Genomic DNA, 27,171 nt, shown 5'->3' with positions numbered 1-27,171 from the left:
TATTTAAGATTGTAAAAACTATTTAAGACTATTCAAGATTGTAAAAACTTTCCTAAAAATGTGTAAGAATTTAAGATTGAAAAAAAATAAGAAAATGTGTAAGATTTAAAAGATTGATAATAACATTTCAGAAAATGTGTAATATTTTAAAGATTGTTAAAAAAACATTTATTGAAAAAATGTATAAAATTTTTAAGGTTATTTTAAAAACATTTTAAAATATGTGAAAGATTTTAAAGATTACAAAAAAAAAAAACATTTAGAAAATGTGTAAGATTTTTAAGATTGTTAAAAAACTTTCAGAAAATTTGTGCCATTTTCAAGATTGTTTATGAAACATTTTTAAAGAAAATGCATAAGATTTAAAAGATTGTGACAAAATCTTTTAGAATATGTGTAAGATTTTAAAGATTGTTTACAAAAATATAAAGGAAATATGCAAGATTTTAAAGATATTTAAAAAAACAATTTTTGAAAAAATGTGTAAGATTTGAAAGATTCTAAAACAAATCTTTTAGAAAATGTGTAAAATTTTAAAGATTTCAGAAATTGTAAAAGAGTTAAAAGATTGTAAACAAAACACTTTCAGGAAATGTGTAAGATTTTAAAGATTGTAATAAAAATAGAAGATGTGTAAGATTTTTAGTATGGTTAAAAAAACGTTTTAGAAAATGTGTAAGATTTTAAAGATGGTAAAAAAAACTTTCAGAAAATGTGTGAGATTTGAAGGATTGTAAAAAAACCTTTAAAAAAATGTGAAAGATTTTCAAGATCATTAAAACACCTTTCAGAAATTATGTGAGATTATAAAGATTCTTAAAAAAACATGTTTTTAAAGAAATGTGTTAGATTTTTAAGATTCTTAAAAAAACATTTCAGATTTTAATGAAACATTCTTTGAGATTAAAAAAAATTCTTTGAGAAAATGTGTAAGATTTTAAAGATTGTTTTAAAAAACTTTCAAAACATGTGTAAGATTGTAAATATTGTTAAAAAAATCTTTCAGAAAATGTGAAAGATTTTTAAGATTGTTAATAATTTTTTAAAAAGATTTTAAAGATTATAAAAGAAATCTTTTAGAAAATATGTAAGATTTTAAAGATTGTAAAAAAACTGTCAGAAAATGCTTAAAATTTTAAAGATTGTTAAAAAGTTTTTAGGAAAGGTGTAAAATTGTTAAAAAAAAACTTTCAGAAAATGTATAATATTTTAAAGATTGTTAAAAAACTTTAAGAAAATAGCAATACATACTAAAAAATTGACATAGCTTAAAATATTTCAATATTGGTATCTATAGAAAGAGCTTGATGAGCTAAGAAAGAATCTTTTTAAATTTTTTAAATCTGATTAAAATTAAGGAAGTTATGACTTTTTTTGTGCCTCACACGTTTGGATATTTTTCCCTCTTTAAGACCAAATGCGTTTTGTCACATTTTTTACACTACTTTTTCAGTAAAAATGTCATATCTTTGTTAAAACACAAGATTAAGCAATAAAATTTACTATATAAGTGTATTTTTGTGCTAGGAATAAGAATATGCTACTGAAAATCTCCAAATATTAATGGTTTCCAAAAAATCTGCAATAAATGCACATAAATATGCTGCAATTCCTTAAAAATGCTAAAAGAAGTTAAAGAACTCAAAGCTGAATTGTAATGCATTATATGTACAAATAACTGAAATCGACATCTAGAACTGTTTAAAAATGAATATATTGCAATATTTCTTTGGTATTATTGTAGATTAATACCTTCTGTTAACCCACCACCCCATCTGACCACCTCTCCAAAATATGCGATTTTACCTTTGTAAATAACTTAAAAAACTTTAATGAAAGATAAACAAGTATTATTTTAGAATGTAATGTAAAATGATTCCCCATTTTGAGCAATTCTAGCGTTTTAGGGCATTTTTTTTCCTATTGGAGATAAATCTTGTGCAACTTTTTTTTTCTAAAGACGATTATGTGTGGTTTTAAGAGGGTCTTTGTGCAATTATGAGAGATGGGGAGGTTGCCACTCTGACTTTGGGTTAATGATAGAGCTAAGGAAAATTATGTGTGAACACTCTGAAGACTTGATAGAAACAAAACAAAAATAATTTTAGAATTTACAGTGGGGTTAGTTTCACATAAATTTAATGTAAAATAATTCACCATTTCGAGACCATTCTAGCGTTTTAGGACAGTTGACCAATTTATTTTTTTATGGGTGATAAATGGTGCACTTTTCTGTAAGGAAGGATTTTTTTTAGACACTTATATGTAGCTTACCAAGGAATTTTGTTGGGTGAGGCGCTTGCCACTTGGACTTAGCGCTATTGTTAGGGCTAAAGAAGGTTTTAAGAGGAGGAGGAGGCTTGCCATTCGTACCTAGGGTAAGAGGTAGGATTAAGGGAATATTTTTTTTATGAAAGCATTTGACCCCCATATTTATGTTTAGCGGGTCATGATTATGCCTTAAATTTTGGACATCAAATTACTTTTAAATATGAAATTTATTTTTGCTTGTTTGTCGTAATTCTCAAGGGGTGTGAAACTTAACAACAATTACGACAAACAGACAAAAATAAATTTCATTTAAAACAAGTAATGTCACTAACAGAAAACGTGACGTTTGGAAAACTTATTAAGTATTTTTGCCCACTTATTTAAATATAAAAAAACATTTTTTGCTAAAGCTAACAAATCATTCACAATTTTTTGGATAAATTTGGTTTTTATTTTCAATTACATTTCTTGTCCGAGTGACACATTATCTTATTAAACTTTCCAGCTTAAGACGTTTTTTTTATTTCTTTACCTGGCCAAAATTATTTTGATGCTACACTTTTCCTTTTCTCTCCTTTGTCAGTGAAGGAGAAATCCTTCATCACTGAGACAATTTTTATGTTTGTTTCTATTGATTGACCCTTTTTGGGAAGCTGTCTAATAGTCCTCATGGGGAGGCAAGTAAATAGGAACTTAACTAGAAACTGAACACCTCCTACAAATATTTAAATATTGATTTTGTATTTTATATATAATTGGGTAGATTAGTGTCCATTCGATTATAATCTGCTGAAAAATATTGTAAAAAGAAAAGACGAAAAAAATATATTGGGAGTGGAGGGAGGGGGGTACTGCTCGCACATGTGAAGCAAAAATTTATATTTCACATTTTCATTTTTTTTTATTTTAAACAAAACACTGTTTAATTCACTGTTAGAAACTAATGTAATGGATAAAAGTGCACACGCTACATATTTGTTTTTCAACTATATTTTTTAAATTTGACCAAAAATAATGCTGGATTGCTTTAAAATTATATATTCTGATGACCAAATAGCTCTAGTTAAACTAATTATGTTCTGATAATATGAGCTCCAACTAAATATGTAAGAACATTTTTTTATATTCATATTTTCATTTTTTTAAATTTTTAATTTGTTCTAGAATAAAAAACAACAAAAAAAGTTTGTTTACAGTAAAGTAATTAATATCAGTGAGAGTAGCTGCTGCTTCTACAGATCGTTTTCAGACACTTTTTAAAAATAGAACGATTTTTTCCAGATATCATGATTTTAAATTGCTTGGCACCACAAGAGAAAGCTGGTTAAATTTTTATTTTTAACGGATAAATGTAATAAAAAGATTGAATTTTAACGGTGTCCAAAGAAATTTTCTTTTCAAAATTTTCCAAACTTATCATGTTGAAATCTTTTTTTAACACAACAAACAAATGAGCTGTCAAAAGAATTTCGGACAACCGAATCTATTAAAAGTGATATTTCTTCTAGTTAATTTCCAAATTTCATGACGAAATTCTTAAGAGAAATGCGGTACAACCATTTATAAATCAGGGGAGAGGGAATCATTACAAAATCTAACCGAAGACGCTGTTTTATGTTAACTTTTTAGCACTTTATTTGGTTAAAACTCTTAAAATATATAAAGTGCTTGCAGAAAATGTGTAAGATTTTAAAGATTGTGAAAAAAATTTCAGAAAATGTATCAAATTTTAAAGATTGTTAAAATTCTTGTTTACTTTTGTTTAAAATTGGAACTGAAAAAGTATCACTAAAATTGCTAATAAGAAAAAAAGAGATAATGAAGGAAAAAAATAAATACAAGGCAAAAATGAAAAGAGTGAAATGAATTTTTACCTGCATGAGACAATCAAGGGAAGAAGAGTAAATTGCAGTTCCTTCTTCTCCTATCACTTTTAGAACACGTTGATTCATTAGGCGTGTCTACAATTTCAGAGAAAATAAAAAGGTGGAGGCGGTAGTGTAAGATTTAGTATGTTTCATTACATATCAATTATTTATGTGGGTTATTCAATTCTGAAACAATTTCTTATGATTCTTAGAATACAAACTACTTAAAGTAAGGGTTCATGCCTTTCTAGTGCATTACCATAGCCATCCTTAATGTGATTTAACATAACTACAATATCAATGTCAAAGACACAGTTACACTTGAATAGAAGATTCAAAATGGAAGCTGTTAGCAGATAAGTTGTTTAATTGTGATATATATTCTCTGTTTTATTATAGGTAAATGTTAATATTATTTATATTTATTGCAGTTTTTAAATTTATATATTTTTTATGTGCTTGTTTTATTTAGTTACAGATTTTCTTCATCCATGCATGTAATCATTATCTACCAAATTGATTTTAAATAAACAGATTTGACAATTCTATTTATTTTCAGTTAGTGATATGGGAATCTATCACCTCACCATACTTTCCCGTAAACATGTCAATTAGACTTATGTTAAGTACAATACTTAATACATAATTCTTTTCTTTTTAATGGAGAGTAGACAATGCATTGTGGATGCATTATCAGCAGATCTCATTACTCTCACTTCTCTTTATATATCCCTCAGTCCTCATTTTAAGGAGTGATTTTTCTGACAAAGGGAGAAGAAAAAGCTGTATTCTAGGTTTTTGTGGGAACAATCACCAAAAATGTCGAAAACTTTCTATTTCTATGTCTTGTAAGAGTGCTGGAGGTAAATGTTTTATCTAGGCTGATGTGATCCAAACCTTGGATTAACCACTAAGGAGACTGTTCTATCAGCACATACAAAGTACTAAAGCTGCTGTATTGCCATTTGGTGAATGATTCTGGACCATGCAGTAGCTTCTGGTAGAGCTTCTAGATGCCTTACTACTGGGTAATTGTTATGTACTACAATATATCTTATTGTATTGTATTATATATATATATTTCTTCGTTTCTTTTTCACTCTTACTTTCCCTCTCGGCCTTGCTCTAAGCAAGTCTGTCAACTTATTCCACAAATCCCAAAAAACCATCATGAAAAGTTTCCACAAAAAACACATGATTAAATCCAGATCTTCACCTTCCAACATAGACCCCCCCCCCACTACCATGTCTCTTTCTCTAACTTAAGTGGTCTACGTTCCAACCTTCCAGAGGTTGAAACACAATTACAGGAAACTAAACCAGACATATTATTCCTAAGCAAAACTGGCACTGGACAGACTATTTCCCTAGAAGAGTTCGGAATTAAAGGATACTCTAACTTAAGCTCCAAATCTTACCCCTAAGATCGCCATGGGCATGGAATATGTGCCTACATTAAAGATTGCTTTCCATGTGGTAGGAACATTTTTGATTATAATAAGGGTATGACTCCAATGATTTTGACGATCGTTTTTATAACCAGTTATAATAATCAACCAATCAGAAGCTTCAAAAGTTATAAAAAATGTTGAATTTTGGATTCAATCAGTTCGCTGTCGGCCTCGAAAATGGACTCCATAAAAAACGTTGAGAACTTTGATGAAGAACATACATTTCTATTCACATGTAACTTTGACAATACAATAAATGGTAAAAATCTTTTTGTAGACTGTGGCAATACAGCACACATTATCACCAAGGAATCTGATTTTTTAAAAAAATTTTGATGCAAACTTTAATCCACGGAGTCATTTTGTCAAGCTTGCTGACGGTAGTCAAATACATGATATAGTCTTGAAAAGAGGTGATGCTAAAATATCACTAAAAATAATAAAGGCAAAACTTGTAACTGTATTCTTAAAAATGCTCTTTTCATACCTACATTTAAGCAAGACATATTTTCCGTGCAGGCTGCCATTAAATAAGGCGCGAATATAAAGTTTGACCCAAACAAGTCAAAATTGATATACCCTAATGGAACTGTATTTGTCATTAAAGAAAATGGCTGACTATATTATTTAAAAAGTATGGTTCCCTCAAAAACTGCCTGTTACGACTTGGAAATCTGGCATAAAATTCTGGGACACTGCAATACAGTTGATATTAAAGAATTACCAAATGTAGTCGAAGGCATGAAAATAATACCTTCAGACAATCTCCAAATTGTGATGTTTGTGCACAGGGAATAATGGCAAAATATATAAGCAAAATTCCAGACAAAAAGGCCACAAAAGTTCTCTCACTTGTGCACTGTGATTTGGCAGACTTGATAAGCCCGATGGGAAAGAATAATTGAAGGTATGCATTAAATTTTGTTGACAATTATTCAGGTTAAATTATGGTTTATTTTCTAAAAAACAAGTCCGACACTATCCTCGACACTAAGAAATATTTAGCTGATATCACTCTGTACGGCTCAGTAAAATGTATTCGCTAAGACAATGGGACTAAATTTACTAGTAAAGACTTGAACTTCTATTAACCATTGTATTAAACACGAGAAATCAGCAGTATTCGTCATTTCAAAATGGCACCACTGAAAGAGCATGGCTGACCCTTTCGAGATGGCAAGATGTCTACTTATCGAATCACATCAGCACATAGTTTATGGACGTATGCTTTAATGGCTGCAGCATATATCAGAAATAGATTGTTCAATAGAAGATTGGGCAAAACGTGGCATGAAGTGTTTTGCGGTGTAAAACCAAAATTGAATTGAATGCATATATTTGGTTCATATTCCTTTGCATTTATAGACACTACTCGTAAACTAAATATTAAAAGCAAAAAAGGTATTTTCGTAGGTTACGATAAAAGCAGTCCAGCATATTTAATCTACTTTCCAGACCAAAATACCATAAAAAGGTTAGATGTGTAAAATTCAATAAGCATTGAATTTAAAAAATGACGAATCAGTGAACAAAAAACGTGAGAAAATATTATTTAGTATCTTAATCCAGAAAAGATCCTAAATTACCCTATATATACTTCTAGGTTGCACTTGCTCACACCACTGCGTTTACATTTGCCCTCTACTGCCCTCACAACAGTGGAGTTACTATCTTTAAGAGTATATCTGAGAAAATTAACCACATCCAGATAGGATGTGGTTAATCCTTCAGCTAACATTCACATCTGTGGAGACTTCAATGTTCCCAATGTGGAATGGTTAACCCACTCAAACAAGCCAGATGATGAGGGGAGGTTCTGTCATGATTTCTCCATTACTTATGACCTCACTCAGATTGTTCGCAAACCCACCCATGTGTCTGATACTGATGGTCGTATGCAAGTTTCCTAGATCTTTTTCTCACACCTTGCTATGTTCATCTTCCGTTATGTCTTCACTGGGATCTTCAGACCACTGTTGTAAAATAAAAACAAAATGTAATAAATACTCAGACGTACCTCTACATCATACAGTATATTGATACTCTATACTCTACTGGAATAACTGCGTTCCATATTTAAAAAAGATGTGTCCTCTATAGTATCAGACCTGATGGAATGGTTAATTGTAGGTATAGACCATTTCATACTCTCAAAAAAATTCCAGCAAAAACCTAACAGCCAGCTATGGGTCTCTCCGGAATGTGCTGTTGCCATTGCGCACAGAAATCACTATTTCTATTGCTTCTAAAGTAACAGATGTTAGCAACCACTGTAAAAGAGTAATGAATAATGCAAGAGAGCTATATGCTCAGTCCTTCAAGTCCAAAGTTGCTGAGCAGTGGCTTGGTTCCCACCAGTTTTGGCAAATAGCAAACAGGATCCTGAACAAAAGCATGTGCCCTAACCCAACTATCATCAATTGACCTGAGATAATCTCGTCAGCATCAGACAAAGCCAAACTCTTTGCCAAGAACTTTACAACTAATTCTACCCTATACGACCAAGGTCGCCAACTCCCTGTATTTCCTCCTGTATCAGAAAACACACTATGTGACATACAAATATCTGTGCATGATGTTTCCAAGCTAACCAAAAACCTTGATTTCAGTAAAACAACCGGCTCTGACGGCATTCCTATTATAGTGTTGAAAAAACTTCAACCAAAACTTGCCCCCATACTTACAAAGCTGTTTAAGCATTGTCTTAAGAACAATTGCTTACCAATACCCTGGAAAATCTCACCAATATGCCCTGTATTTAAGAATTCAAGTGATCGGTCATCTCCCTCTCAGTGCAGACCAATAAGTCTTCTGTGCGTCATGAGTAAGTTACTTGAATCTTTTTTTTTTTTTTTTTACACAGGAATCACCACATTATCAAGGCCAAGAGGCCACTCAAGGATAAGAGTTAAAGAGTGTACAGTAGAAATTGAACAATATAGTAATCATTAGTAATGAAAATTCAGTAAATTTGATAACTTATATGGAACGGCTCATCAAGAACTTATTTACGTTTGACTTGAACAAAACAATATTGTAGTCAGCCGGAAAGCAGGAAAACGGAAGACAATTCCACAGGCGTGCAGTTCTAAGAAAGAAGCTTTGTTCGTGGAATCTATGTTTAGGTTTAGGCACAGATAAAGAGTGGGGGGGAATTATTGATAATGTTTTCAGCTAGACGAGTGTTTCTTGTGAAAGTTTGGCAAGGGTAGATCATAGACTTAAGCTCTATCAAACACTTTCCATGAAAATAACGATACATCAGAGACAAACTCGCAACATCTCTTCTGTGAGATAGAGGTTGCAGGGAAGAGAAAAGGACATCTATGAGGCTACAAAGTCTATTTTGAACTCTATCAAGGCAGGACAAGTCCTTTCTAGCAGCTCCTGTCCAGATGTGGCAACAATATTCCATCCTTGGACGTACCTGGCTCTTATATAGATAGAGTATTGCATCAGCAGTGAGATATCTACTGGATCGATAGAAAGATCCCATCATTTTTCCAGCGGCCTTGGCAACAGATTTGATGTACGTGTTCCATTTAAGATCAGGAGTAAAGGTCAAGCCCAGGAGCTTGTCAAAACTTGAGGCCTCCTGAAGACGAGAGCCATTCATTTCAATTGATGCCAGATGTGGATCAGAATGTTGATGATGTAAGGAGAGAAGCTTGGTTTTAGATGCATTAAAAGTAACCAGCCACTCCTTTCCCCATTGTAGTACGTGCTCAAGATCAGAGGAGAGAGAATCGGAGAGAACTTGGTCGTTTACTGTCTTAGATGTGCTACCATAAATGGTAGTGTCGTCAGCATAAATGTCTACAAATGATGTAAGGATGTGATTTGGAAGATCATTAATGTAGATCAGGAAAAGAGTTGGGCCCAGGATGGACCCCTGAGGGACACCAGCATTAATACTGTGAGCTTCTGATTCTTGCCCCTCAACTACTACTCTTATGAACCTATCAGAAAGAAATGATTTAATAATTCAGAAGACATTTCCAGCTATACCATAGCTAGAGATCTTATGAAGTAAACCTTTATGCCATACCCTATCAAAGGCCTTAGATATGTCAAGAGCAATTGCCCTAGAAAGGTAGCCTCCATCGAGAGATTTGCTAATCCTATGAGATATAACTATAAGCACATCTGCTGTAGATCTAGCAGAACGGAAACCATATTGAGTGTCACTAAGAAGGTTATTTTTGTTGAGATGTTTGATTACTTCTGTATTTAACACAGATTCCAGCAACTTACTCATGACGCACAGAAGACTTATTGGCCTGTACTGAGAGGGGGATGAGCGATCACCTGAATTCTTAAATACAGGGCATACTGATGAGATTTTCCAGGGTGATGGGAAACTAATCTCATTACGACAACGTTTAAACAGTCTTGTAAGTATGGGCGCTAGTTCAGGTTGAAGTTTTTTGAGTACTATAATTGTAATACCGTCAGGGCCAGTTGCTTTACTGGAATCAAGGTTTTTGATTAGCTTGGCAACATCACGTACAGATATACGTATATCACATAGCGTGTTTTCTGATACAGGAGGAAATATTGGGGGTTGGCGACCTTGGTCGCAAAGGGTAGAATTAGCTGCAAAGTTCTTGGCAAAGAGTTTGGCTTTGTCTGATGCTGATGAGATTACCTCAGGTCCATTGATGATAGTTGGGATAGAGCACACGCTTCTGTTGAGGATTCTCTTTGCTATTTGCCAAAACTGATGGGAACCAAGCCACTGCTCAGCTACTTTTGACTTAACAGATTGAGCATACAACTCTCTTGCGTTCTTTATTACTTTCTTACAATAGTTGCTGGCAGTCCTGAAAGCGTCTTTAGTTTCCATACATCTATTACGTTGGAAGCAGTGGAAAAAGTGATTTCTGTGCGCAATGGCAGCAGTACATTCTGGAGAGACCCATGGCTGGCTGTTAGGTTTTTGCTGGAACTTTTTTGAGGGTATGAAACGGTCTATACCTACAATTAACCATTCGGTCAGGTCCTATACTATAGAGGACACATCCTTTTTAAACATGGAACACAGAGGTAGATCAGATATAAATGTATGGAAGCTATCCCAGTCAGCCTTAGTGTATCGATATACTGTACGATGGAGAGGTACGTCTGGGGACTTATTACATTTCATTCTTATCTTAATTGATACAACAGTGTTAAATAGAGAAGTAGTCAACCACCTCAGCAAAAATAACCTTCCTAGTGACATGCAATATGATTTCTGTTCTGCTAGATCTACAGCAGATATGCTTATGGTTATTTCTCATAGGATTAGTGAATTTCTTGCCGGAGGCTTTCTTTCTAGGGCAATTGCTCTTGACATATCAAAGGCCTTTGATAGGGTATGGCATAAAGGTCTACTTCACAAGATCTCCAGCTATGGTATAGCTGGAAATGTCTTTACACTTATTAAAATATTTCTCTCTGATAGGTTCATAAGAATAGTGGTTGATGGGCAGAAATCAGAAGCTCATAGTATTAATGCTGGAGTCCCTCAGGGTCCATCCTGGGTCCAACTCTCTTTCTGATCTACATTAATGATCTTCCAAATCACATCCTTAGATTATTCGTAGACATTTATGCTGATGACACTATCATCTATGGCAGCACATCAAAAGGCGTAAAAAACCAAATTCTCTCTGATCTTGAACATGTGGAGAAATGAGTGGCTTGTTACTTTTAATGCATCTAAAACCAAGCTTCTATCTTTACATCATCAACGTTCTGATCCCCATCTGGCATCAAATGAAATGAATGGCTGCTTGTCTTTGGGAGGCTTCATGTTTTGATAAGCTTCTGGGCTTGACCTTTACTCCTGATCTGAAATGGAACATGTACATCAAATCCATTGCCAAGGTTGCTGGAAAAATGGTGGGATCCTTCTATCGATCCAGTAGATATCTCACTGCTGATGCAATTCTCTACCTATAGAAGAGCCAGGTATGTCCACATCTGGGCAGTAGCTGCTAGAAAGACATTATCCTGCCTTGACATAGTTCAGAATAGACTTCTTAGTGGGGGATGTCCTTTTCTCTTTCCTGCAACCTATTTCTCACAGAAGAGACATTGCGAGCCTGTCTCTGTTTTATTGCTATTTTCATGGTAAGTGCTCATCTGAGCACCAATCTATGGTTGTCTAGCTGAGAACACTATCAATAATTTCCCCTACTCTTTATCTGTACCTAAACCTAGACGTAGATTCCATAAACAAAGCTTCTTTCTAAGAATCGCACACCTTTGGAACTCTCTTCCATTTGCCTGCTTTCCAACTGACTACAATATGATCATCTTCAAGTCCAACGTAAACAAGTTCTTGATGAGCCGTTCCCCTTAAGTAATCTAATTTACCAAATTTACACTTCTAACGATTACTATGATATTATCCTTTTGACTACTGTACACTCTTTAACCCTCATCCTTGAGTGGCCTCTGGGCCTTAGTAAGTGGTGATTCCTTTGTAAAAAAAAAAAAAAAAAAAGAAAAAACTAGAGAGACACCCAGTACAGACACAAGCTACCTGGTACTGAAAAGGTACTTTTCAACCTTAAGTATAGATATATGATTATACAAATCTTAAGTATAGATATATGATTATAAACAAATCTATCTTGGGTATAATTAAAACGGTTTAACTCTAGATTCACCTAATAACTGATACTGGGAAAGAAGAAAACAGTGATGTCAACATTTACTTTACATTTATTTGTGAATTGGTTACCAATAGTTATGTTGACAGTGCATTGGAATAGAGCAGTAAATGTCCCAAGTGAAGGCATCCCAATTTTACTATGACATTTTTCCCCTTTTTCTTTATAAAAATTATTTACTTTGTAAGCATTGGAACATTCTAATTGCAAACATTTTTATGTTTTCAGAATCTGCATACAATTTTTTAATCAAATTTTTTTTATTAATTAGGTTTAAGAATCTGTATATACAATTTTTAAATCACACTCTTGTAGGTTTAAGAATCTGCATACAATTTCTTAATCAAATTTTTGTATTAATTAGGTTACAGAATCTGCATATACAATTTTTTAGTCATATTTCTGTATTAATTAGGTTTCAGAATATGCATATACAATTTTTTAATCAAATTTTTGTATTAATTAGGTTTCAGAACCTGCATATACAATTTTTTTAATCAAATTTTTGTATTAATTAGGTCTCAGAACCTGCATATACAATTTTTTAGTCAAATTTTTGTATTAATTTGGTTTCAGAATCGGCATATACAATTTTTAGTAACATTTTTGTATTAATTAGGTTTCAGAATCTGCATATACAATTTTTTAATCAAATTTTTGTATTAATTAGGTTTCAGAATCTGCATATACAATTTTTTAGTCAAATTTTTGTATTAATTAGGTTTCAGAATCGGCATATACAATTTTTAGTAACATTCTTGTATTAATTAGGTTTCAGAATCTGCATATACAATTTTTTAGTAAAATTTTTGTATTAATTAGGTTTCAGAATCGGCATATACAATTTTTTAATAATATTTTTGTATTAATTAAGTTTCAGAATCTGCATATACAATTTTTTAGTCAAATTTTTGTATTAATTAGGTTTCAGAACCTGCATATACAATTTTTAATCAAATTTTTGTATCAATTAGGTTTCAGAACCTGCATATACAATTTTTTAGTCAAATTTTGTATTAATTAGGTTTCAGAATGGGCATATACAATTGTTTAATTAATTTTTGTATTAATTAAGTTTCTGAATCTTCATATACAATTTTTTAATAATATTTTTGTATTAATTAAGTTTCAGAATCTGCATATACAATTTTTTAATCAAATTTTTGTATTAATTAGGTTTCAGAACCTGCATATACAATTTTTTTAATCAAATTTTTGTATTAATTAGGTCTCAGAACCTGCATATACAATTTTTTAGTCAAATTTTTGTATTAATTTGGTTTCAGAATCGGCATATACAATTTTTAGTAACATTTTTGTATTAATTAGGTTTCAGAATCTGCATATACAATTTTTTAATCAAATTTTTGTATTAATTAGGTTTCAGAATCTGCATATACAATTTTTTAGTCAAATTTTTGTATTAATTAGGTTTCAGAATCGGCATATACAATTTTTAGTAACATTCTTGTATTAATTAGGTTTCAGAATCTGCATATACAATTTTTTAGTAAAATTTTTGTATTAATTAGGTTTCAGAATCGGCATATACAATTTTTTAATAATATTTTTGTATTAATTAAGTTTCAGAATCTGCATATACAATTTTTTAGTCAAATTTTTGTATTAATTAGGTTTCAGAACCTGCATATACAATTTTTAATCAAATTTTTGTATCAATTAGGTCTCAGAACCTGCATATACAATTTTTTAGTCAAATTTTGTATTAATTAGGTTTCAGAATGGGCATATACAATTGTTTAATTAATTTTTGTATTAATTAAGTTTCTGAATCTTCATATACAAATTTTTAATAAAATTTTTGTATTAATTTGATTTGAGAATCTGCATATATAATTTTTTAGTCAAATTTTTGTATTAATTAGGTTTCAGAATCTGCATATACAATTTTTCTTGTAACATGTTTATATTAATTCGGTTTCAGAATCGGCATATAAAACTTTTTAATAAAATTTTGTATTAATTAGGTTTCAGAATCAACATATACAATTTTTTAATCGAATATTTGTTTTAATTAAGTTTAAGAATCTGCATATAAACATTTTTAATCAAATTTTTGTATTAATTATGTTTCAGAATCGGTATATACAATTTTTTATTCAAATATTTGTATTAATTAGGTTTCAGAATCAGTACATACAATTTTTTTATCAAATTTTTGTATTAATTAGGTTTCAGAATGAGAATATACAATTTTTTAATCAAATTCTTGTATTAATTAGGTTTCAGAATCTGCATATACAATTTTTTAGTAAAATTCTTGTATTAATTAGGATTCAGAATCGGCATATACAATTTTTAATCAAATTTTTGTATTAATTAGGTTTCAGAATCGGTACATACAATTTTTTAATCAAATTTGTGTATTAATTAGGTTTCAAAATCCGAATATATAATTTTTCAATTACATTTTTAATTAATTAGGTTTCAGAATCTGAATATACAAGTTTTTTCTCAAATTGTTGTATTAGGTTTCAGAATCTGCATATATAATTTTTTCGTCAAATTTTTGTATTAATTAGGTTTCAGAATCGGAACATACAATTATTTAATCAAATTTTTGTATTAATTAGGTTTCAGAATCTGCATATACAATTTTTTAGTCAAATTTTATTTATTAATAAGGTTTCAGAATCTGCATATACACTTTTTTAGTCTAATTTTGGTATTAATCCGGTTTCACAATCTGCATATATAATTTTTTAATCAAATATTTGTATTAATTAGGTTTCAGAATCTGCATATACAATTTCTTAGTCAAATATTTGTATTAATTAAGTCTCAGAATCTGCATATTCAATTTTTGAATCAAATTTTTGTATTAATTAAGTCTCAGAATCCGCATATACAATTTTTTAGTCACATTTTTGTATTAATAAGGTTTCAGAATCTGCATATATAATTTTTTAGTAAAATTCTTGTATTAATAAGGTTTAAGAATCGGCATATACAGTTTTTAATCAAATTTTTGTATTAACAAGGTTTCAGAATATGCATATACAATTTTTTCATCAAATATTTGTCTTAAGGTTTCACAATCTGCATATACAATTTTTCAATTAAATTGTTTATTAATTAGGTTGCAGAATCTGCATATACAATTTTTAGTCAAATTTTTGTATTTATTAGGTTTCAGAATCGGCATATACAATTTTTTAATCAAATGTTTGTATTAATTAGGTTTCAGAATCTGCATATACAATTTTTTAGTCAAATTTTTGTATTATGTTTCAGAATCTGCATATACAATTTTTTAGTAAAAATTGTTGTATTAATTAGGTTTCAGAATCTGCATATATAATTTTTTAGTAAAATTTTTTTATTAGGTTTCAGAATCTGCAAATACAACTTTTTACTCAAATTCTTTTATTAATTAGGTTTCAGAATATGCATATACAAGTTTTTAGTCCAACTTTTTTATTAGGTTTCAGAATCTGCATATATAATTTTTTAATCAAATTTTTGTATTAGGTTTCAGAATGTGCATATATAATGTTTTAGTCAAATTTTTGTATTAGGTTTCAGAATCTGCAAATACAACTATTTACTCAAATACTTTTATTAATTAGGTTTCAGAATATGCATATATAATTCTTTAGTCAAATCTTTGTATTAATTAGGTTTCAGAATCTGCATATACAATTTTTTAGTCAAATTTTTGTATTAATTAGGTTTCAGAATCTGCATATATAATTTTTTAGTCAAATTTTTGTATTAATTAGGTTTCAGAATCTGCATATATAATTTTTTAGTCAACTTTTTGTATTAGGTTTCAGAATTTGCATATACAATTTTTTCCTCAAATTGTTGTATTAGGTTTCAGAATCTGCATATATAAGTTTTTTATCGAATTTTTGGATTAATTAGGTTTGAGAATCTGCATATATAATTTTTTAGTCAAATTTTTGTATTAGGTTTCAGAATCTGCATATACAATTTTTTGATTAAATATTTGTATAAATTAGTTTTCAGAATCTTCATATATAATTTGTTAATCACATTTTTATATTTATTAGGTTTCAGAATCTGCATATACAATTTTTTAGTCAAATTTTTGTATTTATGAGGTTTAAGAATCTGCGTATATAATTTTTTAGTCAAATTTTTGTATTAATTAGTTTTCAGAATCTTCATATATAATTTGTTAATCACATTTTTATATTTATTAGGTTTCAGAATCTGCATATACAATTTTTTAGTCAAATTTTTGTATTTATGAGGTTTAAGAATCTGCGTATATAATTTTTTAGTCAAATTTTTGTATTAATTAGTTTTCAGAATCTTCATATATAATTTGTTAATCACATTTTTATATTTATTAGGTTTCAGAATCTGCATATACAATTTTTTAGTCAAATTTTTGTATTTATGAGGTTTAAGAATCTGCGTATATAATTTTTTAGTCAAATTTTATTTATTAATTAGTTTTCAGAATCTTCATATATAATTTGTTAATCACATTTTTATATTTATTAGGTTTCAGAATCTGCATATACAATTTTTTAGTCAAATTTTTGTATTTATGAGGTTTAAGAATCTGCGTATATAATTTTTTAGTCAAATTTTTGTATTAATTAGTTTTCAGAATCTTCATATATAATTTGTTAATCACATTTTTATATTTATTAGGTTTCAGAATCTGCATATACAATTTTTTAGTCAAATTGTTGTATTTATGAGGTTTAAGAATCTGCGTATATAATTTTTTAGTCAAATTTTTGTATTAATTAGGTTTTAGAATCTGCATATACAATTTGTTAGTCAAATTTTTCTATTAGGTTTGAGAATATGCATATATAATTTTTTAGTCAAATTTTTGTATTAATTAGGTTTCAGAATAAGCATATATAATTTTTTAGTCAAATTTGTGTATTTGGTTTCAGAATCTGCAAATACAACTTTTTACTCAAATTCTTGTATTAATTAGTTTTCAGAATCTGCATATATAATTTTTTAATCAAATTTTTGTATTAATTAGGTTTCAGAATCTGCATATACAATTCTTTTTGTCAAATGTTTATATTAATTAGGCTTCAGAATCGGCATATTCAATTTTTTAATCAAATTTTATTATTAATTAAGTCTCAGAATCTGCATATACAAATTTTTAATAAAATTTTTTGCATTAGGTTTCAGAATCTGCATATTTAATTTTTTAATAAAATTTGTGTATTAGGTTTTAGAATCTGCACATAATTTTTTAGTCAAATTTCTGTATTAGGTTTCAGAATCTGCAAATACAACTTTTCCTCAAATTCTTGTATTAATTAGGTTTCAGAATATGCATATATAAGTTTTTAGTCAAATTTTTGTATTAGGTTGCAGAATCTGCATATATAATTTTTTAATAAAACTTTTGTATTAGGTTTCAGAATATGCATATACAATTGTTTGTCAAATGTTTGTATTAGGTTTCAGAATATGCATATACAATTTTTTAATAACATTTTTGTATTAATTAGGTTTCAGTATCTGCATATACAATTTTTTAATCAAATTTTTGTATTAGGTTTCAGAATCTGCAAATGCAACTTTTTACTCAAATTCCTGTATTAATTAGCTTTCAGAATATGCATATATAATTTTTTAATCAAATTTGTGTATAAATTAGGTTTCCGAATCGGCATATACAATTTTCCAATCAAATTTTTATATTAATAAGGTTTCAGAATTGGCATATACAATTTTTTAATCAAATTTTTGTATTAATTAGGTTTCAGGATCTGCATATACAATTTTTTAGTCAAACTTTGTATTAATTAGGGTTCAGAATCTGCATATATAAGTTTTTTGTCAAATTTTTGTATTATGTTTCAGAATCTGCAAATACAACTTTTTACTCAAATTCTTTTATTAATTAGGTTTCAGAATATACATATACAATTTTTTAGTCAAATTTTTGTATTAGGTGCCAGAATCTGCATATATAATTTTTTAATAAAACTTTTGTATTAGGTTTTAGAATATCCATATATAATTTTTCAGTCAAATTTTTGTATTAGGTTTCAGAATCTGTAAATGCAACTTTTTACTCAAATTCTAGTATTAATTAGGTTTCAGAACATGCATATATAATTCTTTAGTCAAATATTTGTATTAATTAGGTTTCAGAATCTGCATATACAATTTTTTACTCAAATTTTTGTATTAGGTTTCAGAATCTGCATATACAATTTTTTAGTCAAATTTTTGTATTAATGAGGTTTAAGAATCTGCATACATAATTTTTTAGTCAAATTTTTATATTAATAAGGTTTCAGAATCGGCATATACAATTTTTTAATCAAATTTTTGTATTAATTAAGTCTCAGAATCTGCATATACAATTTTTTAATCCAATTTTTGTATTAATTAGGGTACAGAATCGGCATATACAATTTTTTAATCAAATTATGGTATTAATTAGGTTTCAGAATCTGCATATTCAATATTTTAGTCAAAATGTTTATTAGGTTTCAGAATCTGCATATAAAATTTTTTAGTCAAATTTTTATATTAATTAGGTTTCAGAATCTGCATATATAATTTTTGTATTAGGTTTCAGAATCTGCTAATACAGCTTTTCATCAAATTCTTGTATTAATTAGGTTTCAGAATATGCATATGAAATTTTTAGTCAAATGTTTGTATTATTTTTCAGAATCTGCAAATACAACTTTTTACTCAAATTCTTGTATTAATTAGGTTTCAGAATATGCATATATAATTTTTTCATCAAATTTTTGTATAAATTAGGTTTCAGAATCTGCATATAAAATTTTTTCATCAAATTTTTGTATAAATTAGGTTTCAGAATCGGCATATACAATTTTTTAGTCAAATCTTTGTATTAATTAGGTTTCAGAATCGGCATATACAATGGTACAATCAAATTTTTGTATTAATTAGGTTTCAGAATCTGTACATATTATTTTGTAGTCAAATTTTGTAATCTTTGTAAGCATTGGAACATTTCTAATTGCAAACATTTTTATGTTTTCAGAATCTGCATACAATTTTTTAATCAAATTTTTTTTTATTAATTAGGTTTAAGAATCTGTATATACAATTTTAAATCACTCTTGTTGGTTTCAGAATCTGCATATACAATTTTTTAATCAAATTTTTGTATTAATTAGGTTTCAGAACCTGCATATACAATTTTTTAATCAAATTTTTGTATTAATTAGGTTTCAGAACCTGCATATATAAATGATTAATCAAATTTTTGTATTAATTAGTTTTCAGAATCTGTGTATATAATTTTTTAATCAAAATTTTGTATTAATTAGGTTTCTACTGCTCCATGAATGTACAACTCAGAAGGCAAGCAATTACTTTTAGAATAATATGCAAAGTATAAGTTCCCTTTATCACATAGTAATTATTCCCTATATTTAGAGAAAAATTAAACTACACCGACCTTCACAACATCAATGGGAGTAGAAGCTACAGCACCAGCAAAACCTGCTGCAAAACTGGCGCTGTAAGAAGAAAACATTTAAAAAATGAAAGAAAACGTTTTTTTTCTATTTTTTCAGCATAAACAATTGTTAATAGGTTGAATGCATTGTTTACAGAATTGAGTATCATATCGGGTGATGGTAGTGACACAAAAGGGGCAGTTGGGGGAAATGCAACAATGTAGTATTAAGACCATTTAAACAATAAATCTTTGTTTTTATTAAAGCTTTTTTTTTTTTTTTTAACAAAAATCTGAATGTCAAAATATGTCATCAAAGAAAAAAGAATTTATCAATTTATGGAGAATAAAAATGACATTGTCACTAAAAACAAATACGTAGCTCTGTTAGATCATTAAAACCCAAACATTTGCTTGGCACCAACGCACAACATATAGTAGTAGACTGTTAGCATGTTTGATGATGACACCATTGCTGTAACTGTCATAAGGATATGACAAAGTAATAGGTTGACAAGAAGGTTCTAGTGGAAGTTTTGATTTTGATTTCAAATGATGTATTTTCAAATAAGTTTTCATTATAATACCTTTGCTTTATATATCATTTTAAGAACGTTTGTTGCTCTATCTAATCGTTTAATTTACAATCGTTTTAAAACAATTATGTCTTCTTTTCAGAACATTGAATACAAGATGGATAAAAAGCAGATTCACACAATTTAAAGTTGCCGAAACAGCTTGCAATGTCAATTGAGCGTTTGGCCCAGGAACCACTACTGAATACACAACACAATGGTGATTTCGTGGCGGCGACAAGTGTCTTGAAGATGATGAGCACCGTGGTTGGCCATCGGATGTTGACAACGGTCAATTAAGTGCTTCAATCAAAGCTAATCGCTGCACAACTGTTTGAGAATTTGCTTTTGAATTAAATCTAACAACGATTTCCAACTACTTGAGAGATTGGAAGGACAAAAAACTTGATAAATTGAACTACAACCAAAAGAAACGCCATTATGAAGTCTCATCTTCCCTTCTTTTATGCAAAAAGAATGACTGGGTTGTAGACGGAGTTGTAACTTGCAATGAAAAGTGGGTTCTTTACGAAAACTGGCAATAATCAGCTCGGTGATTAGATCTGACAAAGCTCCAGAACATTTCCTGAAGCAAGAGTTGCACTAAAAGAAGGTCATGTTTACTGTTTGGTGATCTGCAACTGGCTTCATCCATTACAGTTTTTTGAATGCTGTAAAAACCATTACAGCGGTGGAAAATTACTGTCAACAAATGCATGAAATGCATCAGAAACTTCGACAACAACATCCAGTCAATAGAAATGGGCCAATTCTCCTCGATGACAATGCCTGAATGCACTTTGCTGAAGTTGAATGAATTGGGCTACAAAACTCATACGCCATATTTTCCAGACCTCTCACATACCAACTACCACTTTTTCAAGCATCTTGAGAATTTTTTGCATGAGAAATACTTCAAGAACCCAAGCCATATCAAAAACCCATTCAACGACTTCACCGTTACCAGAATGCAAGATTTTCATGTCACTGGCATAAATACATTTGTTTTGCATTGGCAAAAGTGTTGATTCTGATGGTGCTTATTTTGATCAATAAATTTTTGTTTGAGCGGAGATATGTTCATATGAATTTAAAAGTTAAAAATCGCAAAAACTTTCTTGACAATCTGGGATACAAAAATAAATAATTCTCAGCAATATATATGTATTGCTGAGAATTTATTATTTTTGTATCCCAGACTTTTCTATAGGCATTCATTCCCTTTTTACTTCTTTTCAACACTTTGACTTGCCAAATTATATTTATATATATTTTTTTATATATATTGCATATGTATTAGCATATATGTATATTGGAAGAATACTTATCCCAGAATGTATTCCAAACAGAGCAGTTTTGCATCACTCTTATATCTCCTTACAAAAAATAGCCCAATTATATCTTTTACAGAAAATTAAAATCAATATATATATAATGATACCTTATGTCTATAATCTTTCAATTTTGATTCTAAAAAATGTCTACAATTAAAGTTTAAGAAATTGATATAAATTTCATATTCTTTTTTTTTTTTTTTGGCCTACTATGACTATATAGATAAATTCTTTGGCTGTCTCATTTTTATGCTAACACATTGTTACACCTTAAAATCTGCTGGGAACAGCAAAAAAAAAAAAAAAAAAAGAATAGAAAGGGATTTAGGACACCTATCCTCAAAACACCTGTCAAGTATGTACGATGGTAGAATGCATTGAAATAAGACAAAGACAAATGAAAAATCAATAATATTTTATTAAGAAAACTAAATAAAATTAGCTAACAAAAATGAGAGGGGAGATTGATTGATTGATTTGATGGTTTATTTTACCAGCATATCAACTCTTTTGGCTTATTTAATGCTGAAGAGAGTGTTTAATTTTATTGCTTGATTAGTACTTTTTTTGAGATCCTAATGGGATTATTGTAAATTTGATAGGTGTTAGTTCATGCTTTGTGTTATAAAGGTGTTTTTTTTTTCTGTTTATATTTTATTGTATATCTTTGCTGTAGGAGGTTGTTAGGGTCTACTTCGTGGAAGAGGATCTTTTAAACTGTTTTCTTGATAATATTTTTTATGAATTTATTGGAGATCTTAGCAATTTATTAAAATACTAGCAGGGATAGCTGGCGTTTCCCGGGTCCACATGAAGTTCTGTTTTAACGCATTTGCTATACTAAGGATATTGAGTACTTTTTCAATTTCAATATAAGATAGAGAGAAATTAAATAGAAAAGATCTTAAAAATACATATGAAAATAAAGAAATTTTCAAATAGTAAACTGCTTCAGTCATTTCCAGGACTGACTCCATATACTCACCTAACTCTTAAATTATTATTATTATTATTATTATAATTATAATATTATTATTATTATTATTATTATTATTATTATTATTATTATTATAATAATAATAATAATAATAATAATAATAATTAAAAAAAAAAAAAAAAAAAAAAAATTAATTTTGAGATCATAATCTGCTTCAGCCATTTCCAGGACTGATTCCATATACCACCATTTCCTCTTAAAAATATATATGAAATAAAGTAATTTTGAAACTGTAAACTACTTCAGCCATTTTAGGGATGAAGTAATTTTCAGACTGTAAACTGCTTCAGCCATTTTTGAGACTGCTTTGTAACAACAAAACAGACACTACTTCCCCCATCAATTTACATGAATTTTTGAATATGACAAATAAACATAAAAAATTATTTGATACTTGTACTTAATTTTTAGAATATGACAAATAATGATGATAAACAAAGTTTTAGCACGTCACAGGTAAGATTTTTTTTGTTTTTTCATATGGGTATTATATTGTACAAGTACCTTATTTTTTTGATAGAATACTGCACAAGTTCATTATTTCTAATATAAAAATAAAACTACTCTCGTGTGCTAACTTTTCTGTACGTCACGGGTAAGAGTTTGTTTGTTTTTCATGTGTGAAGAAACACCTTATTTCTTATATAAATATAATGTATTAAATCTAATATATAAAACTCACTGTGTGTGTGTGTGTGTGTGTGTGTCTGTCTCTGTTTTTCAAATTGTATCTCCTCCTAGATGGATGATTCTTGAAAAACGTACAATAGCTCAAAAGATTGCATTTTAGGTACAGAATTTTATTAGGGGCATTTAATCGATAAAAATAATTGCTAAGGGCTCCAAAAAAGGGTTACAACTTGAAAGTAATAATACCTTGACGAGCATAGTACAATGACGTCATTCTGCGCATGCGTACATTGAGTAAAAAAAAAAAATATATGTATTAAGATATTTCACAATGCTATTGAAGCTGTTGTCCCTTTGGTGCAACGGGTAATGTGACCGATTACTAGCACAAGTGTTGTGGTTTAGATCTCCATCAGTTCCTTTTTTTTTTTTTCATTTCAATATTCTTGATTTTTAAGCATTATGTAATAAATACATGAGAAACCTCTATTAAAAAAAATACAGAAGAATGTTTTGATTTATGTAACGAAAATGTCACATTCAAAATATATGATATATCAGCTTATTTGTTACATTCCAAAAATCACGTAAATAGATCAAGTAATAGCATTTGTATTAAATCTACTCTTAAACTAATTAACCGATCATTAAGAATATTAATTATGTGTATATATTTATATATTTCTATGTCTTATATTCACCCCTAAACTAATTAACCGATCATTATAAATTTTAATTATGTGTATATGTTTATATATTTGTATTATTGGATTCAATCTTAAACTAATTATTAAGCAATTATTAAATGTAAGTGATTTTTTGCAATTATTACATTTAAGTGATTTTGTACGATTATTACATTTAAGTGATTTTCACTACAATTGATGCATTAAAGGGATTTATTGCAATTATTACATTTACATGATTTTCATCGCATTGGAGTTATTTATTATTATTATAACATTTACATGAGTTAATTTGCATTGGACTTATTTTCATTGCAATTAATGCATTGAAGTGATTTTTTGCAATTACACCATTTGAGTGATATTCTTTGCAATTAGTGCATTTAAGTGATTTTCATTTTAATTAGTGAATTGTAGTGATTGTTTGCAATTATTACTTTCAAGTGATTTTCATTGCAATTAGTGCATTGAAGTGATTGTTTGCAATTATTATTTTCAAGTGATTTTCATTGCAATTAGTCCATTGAAGTAATTGTTTGCATTTATTACTTTCAAGTGATTTTCATTGCAATTAGTCCATTGAAGTGATTGTTTGCAATTATTATTTTCAAGTGATTTTCATTGCAATTAGTGCATTGAAGTGATTGTTTCTAATTATTACTTTCAAGTGATTTTCATTGCAATTAGGGCATTGGAGTGATTGTTTGCAATTATTATTTCAAGTGATTTTCATTGCAATTAGTGCATTGAAGTGATTGTTTGCAATTATTATTTTCAAGTGATTTTAATTGCAATTAGTGCATTTAAGTGATTGTTTGCAATTATTACTTTCAAGTGATTTTCATTGCAATTAGTTCATTTAAGTGATTGTTTGCAATTATTATTTCAAGTGATTTTCATTGCAATTAGTGCATTGAAGTGATTGTTTGCAATTATTATTCTCAAGTGATTTTAATTGCAATTAGTGCATTGAAGTGATTGTTTGAAATTATTACTTTCAAGTGATTTTCATTGCAATTAGTGCATTATAGTGATTGTTTGCAATTATTATTTTCAAGTGATTTTCATTGCAATTAGTGCATTGAAGTAATTGTTTGAAATTATTACTTGCAAGTGATTTTCATTGCAATTAGTGCATTGCAGTGATTGTTTGAAATTATTACTTTCCTGTGATTTTCATTGCAATTAGTGCATTATAGTGATTGTTTGCAATTATTATTTTCAAGTGATTTTCATTGCAATTAGTGCATTGAAGTGATTGTTTGAAATTATTACTTTCAAGTGATTTTCATTGCAATTAATGCATTAAAGTGATTGTTTGCAATTATCATTTCCAGTGATTTTCATTGCAATTAGTGCATTGAAGTGATTGTTTAAAATTATTACTTTCAAGTGATTTTCATTGCAATTAGTGCATTGAAGTGATTGTTTGCAATTATTACTTTCAAGTTATTTTCATTGCAATTAGTGCATTGAAACGATTGTTTGCAATTATTACTTTCAAGTGATTTCCATTGCAATTAGTGCATTAAAATGATTGTTTGCTAGTATTACATGTTAAGTGATTTTCATTGCAATTAGTGCATTGCAGTGATTGTTTGCAATCATGGCTTTCAAGTGATTTTCATTGCAATTAGTGCATTGAAGTGATTGTTTGCAATGATTACTTTTAAGTGATTTTCATTGTAATTAATGCATTGAAGTGATTGTTTGCAATTATCATTTCCAGTGATTTTCATTGCAATTAGTGCATTGAAGTGATTGTTTGCAATTATTATTTTCAAGTGATTTTCATTGCAATTAATGCATTAAAGTGATTGTTTGCAATTATCATTTCCAGTGATTTTCATTGCAATTAGTGCATTGAAGTGATTGTTTAAAATTATTACTTTCAAGTGATTTTCATTGCAATTAGTGCATTGAAGTGATTGTTTGCAATTATTACTTTCAAGTTATTTTCATTGCAATTAGTGCATTGAAACGATTGTTTGCAATTATTACTTTCAAGTGATTTCCATTGCAATTAGTGCATTAAAATGATTGTTTGCTAGTATTACATGTTAAGTGATTTTCATTGCAATTAGTGCATTGCAGTGATTGTTTGCAATCATGGCTTTCAAGTGATTTTCATTGCAATTAGTGCATTGAAGTGATTGTTTGCAATGATTACTTTTAAGTGATTTTCATTGTAATTAATGCATTGAAGTGATTGTTTGCAATTATTACTTTCAAGTGATTTTCATTGCAATTAGTGCATTAAAATGATTGTTTGCTAGTATTACATGTTAAGTGATTTTCATTGCAATTAGTGCATTGCAGTGATTGTTTGCAATTATCATTTCCAGTGATTTTCATTGCAATTAGTGCATTGAAGTGATTGTTTAAAATTATTACTTTCAAGTGATTTTCATTGCAATTAGTGCATTGAAGTGATTGTTTGCAATTATTACTTTCAAGTTATTTTCATTGCAATTAGTGCATTGAAACGATTGTTTGCAATTATTACTTTCAAGTGATTTCCATTGCAATTAGTGCATTAAAATGATTGTTTGCTAGTATTACATGTTAAGTGATTTTCATTGCAATTAGTGCATTGCAGTGATTGTTTGCAATCATGGCTTTCAAGTGATTTTCATTGCAATTAGTGAATTGCAATGATTGTTTGCAATTATTACTTTCAAGTGATTTTCATTGCAATTAGTGCATTGAAGTGATTGTTTGCAATTATTACTTGCAAGTGATTTTCATTGCAATTAGTGCATTGCAGTGATTGTTTGCAATTATTACTTTCAAGTGATTTTCATTGCAATTAGTGAATTGCAATGATTGTTTGCAATTATTACTTTCAAGTGATTTTCATTGCAATTAGTGCATTGAAGTGATTGTTTGCAATTATTACTTTCAAGTGATTTTCATTGCAATTAGTGCATTGAAGTGATTGTTTGCAATTATTACTTTCAAGTGATTTTCATTGCAATTAGTTCATTTAAGTGATTGTTTGCTATTATTACTTTCAAGTTATTTTCATTGCAATTAGTGCATTGCAGTGATTGTTTGCAATCATGGCTTTCAAGTGATTTTCATTGCAATCAGTGCATTTAAGTGATTGTTTGTAATTATTACTTTTAAGTGATTTTTATTGCAATTAGTGCATAGCAGTGATTGTTTGCAATTATTATTTTCAAGTTATTTTCATTGCAATTAGTGCATTGAAATGATTGTTTGCAATTATTACTTTCAAATGATTTCCATTGCAATTAGTGCATTAAAATGA

At 28.9% G+C, this 27,171-nt stretch overlaps 1 protein-coding gene across 3 annotated transcripts in view; it reads right to left on the bottom strand.

The window, feature by feature from the left end:
- Positions 1 to 27,171, bottom strand: part of LOC145287837 (kidney mitochondrial carrier protein 1-like) — a 350,123-nt gene that overhangs the window by 46,867 nt on the left and 276,085 nt on the right. For all 3 annotated transcript variants that reach the window (XM_080135708.1, XM_080135709.1, XM_080135710.1), the window contains 2 exons: positions 19,676 to 19,736; positions 4,146 to 4,232 (listed from right to left, as the gene is read on the bottom strand). In XM_080135708.1, coding sequence (XP_079991834.1) covers positions 4,146 to 4,232; positions 19,676 to 19,736 — 148 coding nt within the window. The remainder of the gene's footprint in view (positions 1 to 4,145; positions 4,233 to 19,675; positions 19,737 to 27,171) is intronic.

This window comes from Euprymna scolopes, chromosome 11 (assembly GCF_053919585.1).
Source record: "Euprymna scolopes isolate OS-2025 chromosome 11, ASM5391958v1, whole genome shotgun sequence".
Taxonomy (NCBI): domain Eukaryota; kingdom Metazoa; phylum Mollusca; class Cephalopoda; order Sepiida; family Sepiolidae; genus Euprymna; species Euprymna scolopes.
The sequence above is the reverse complement of the archived record's forward strand: the minus strand, read 5'-3'. Positions and strand labels throughout refer to the sequence as shown.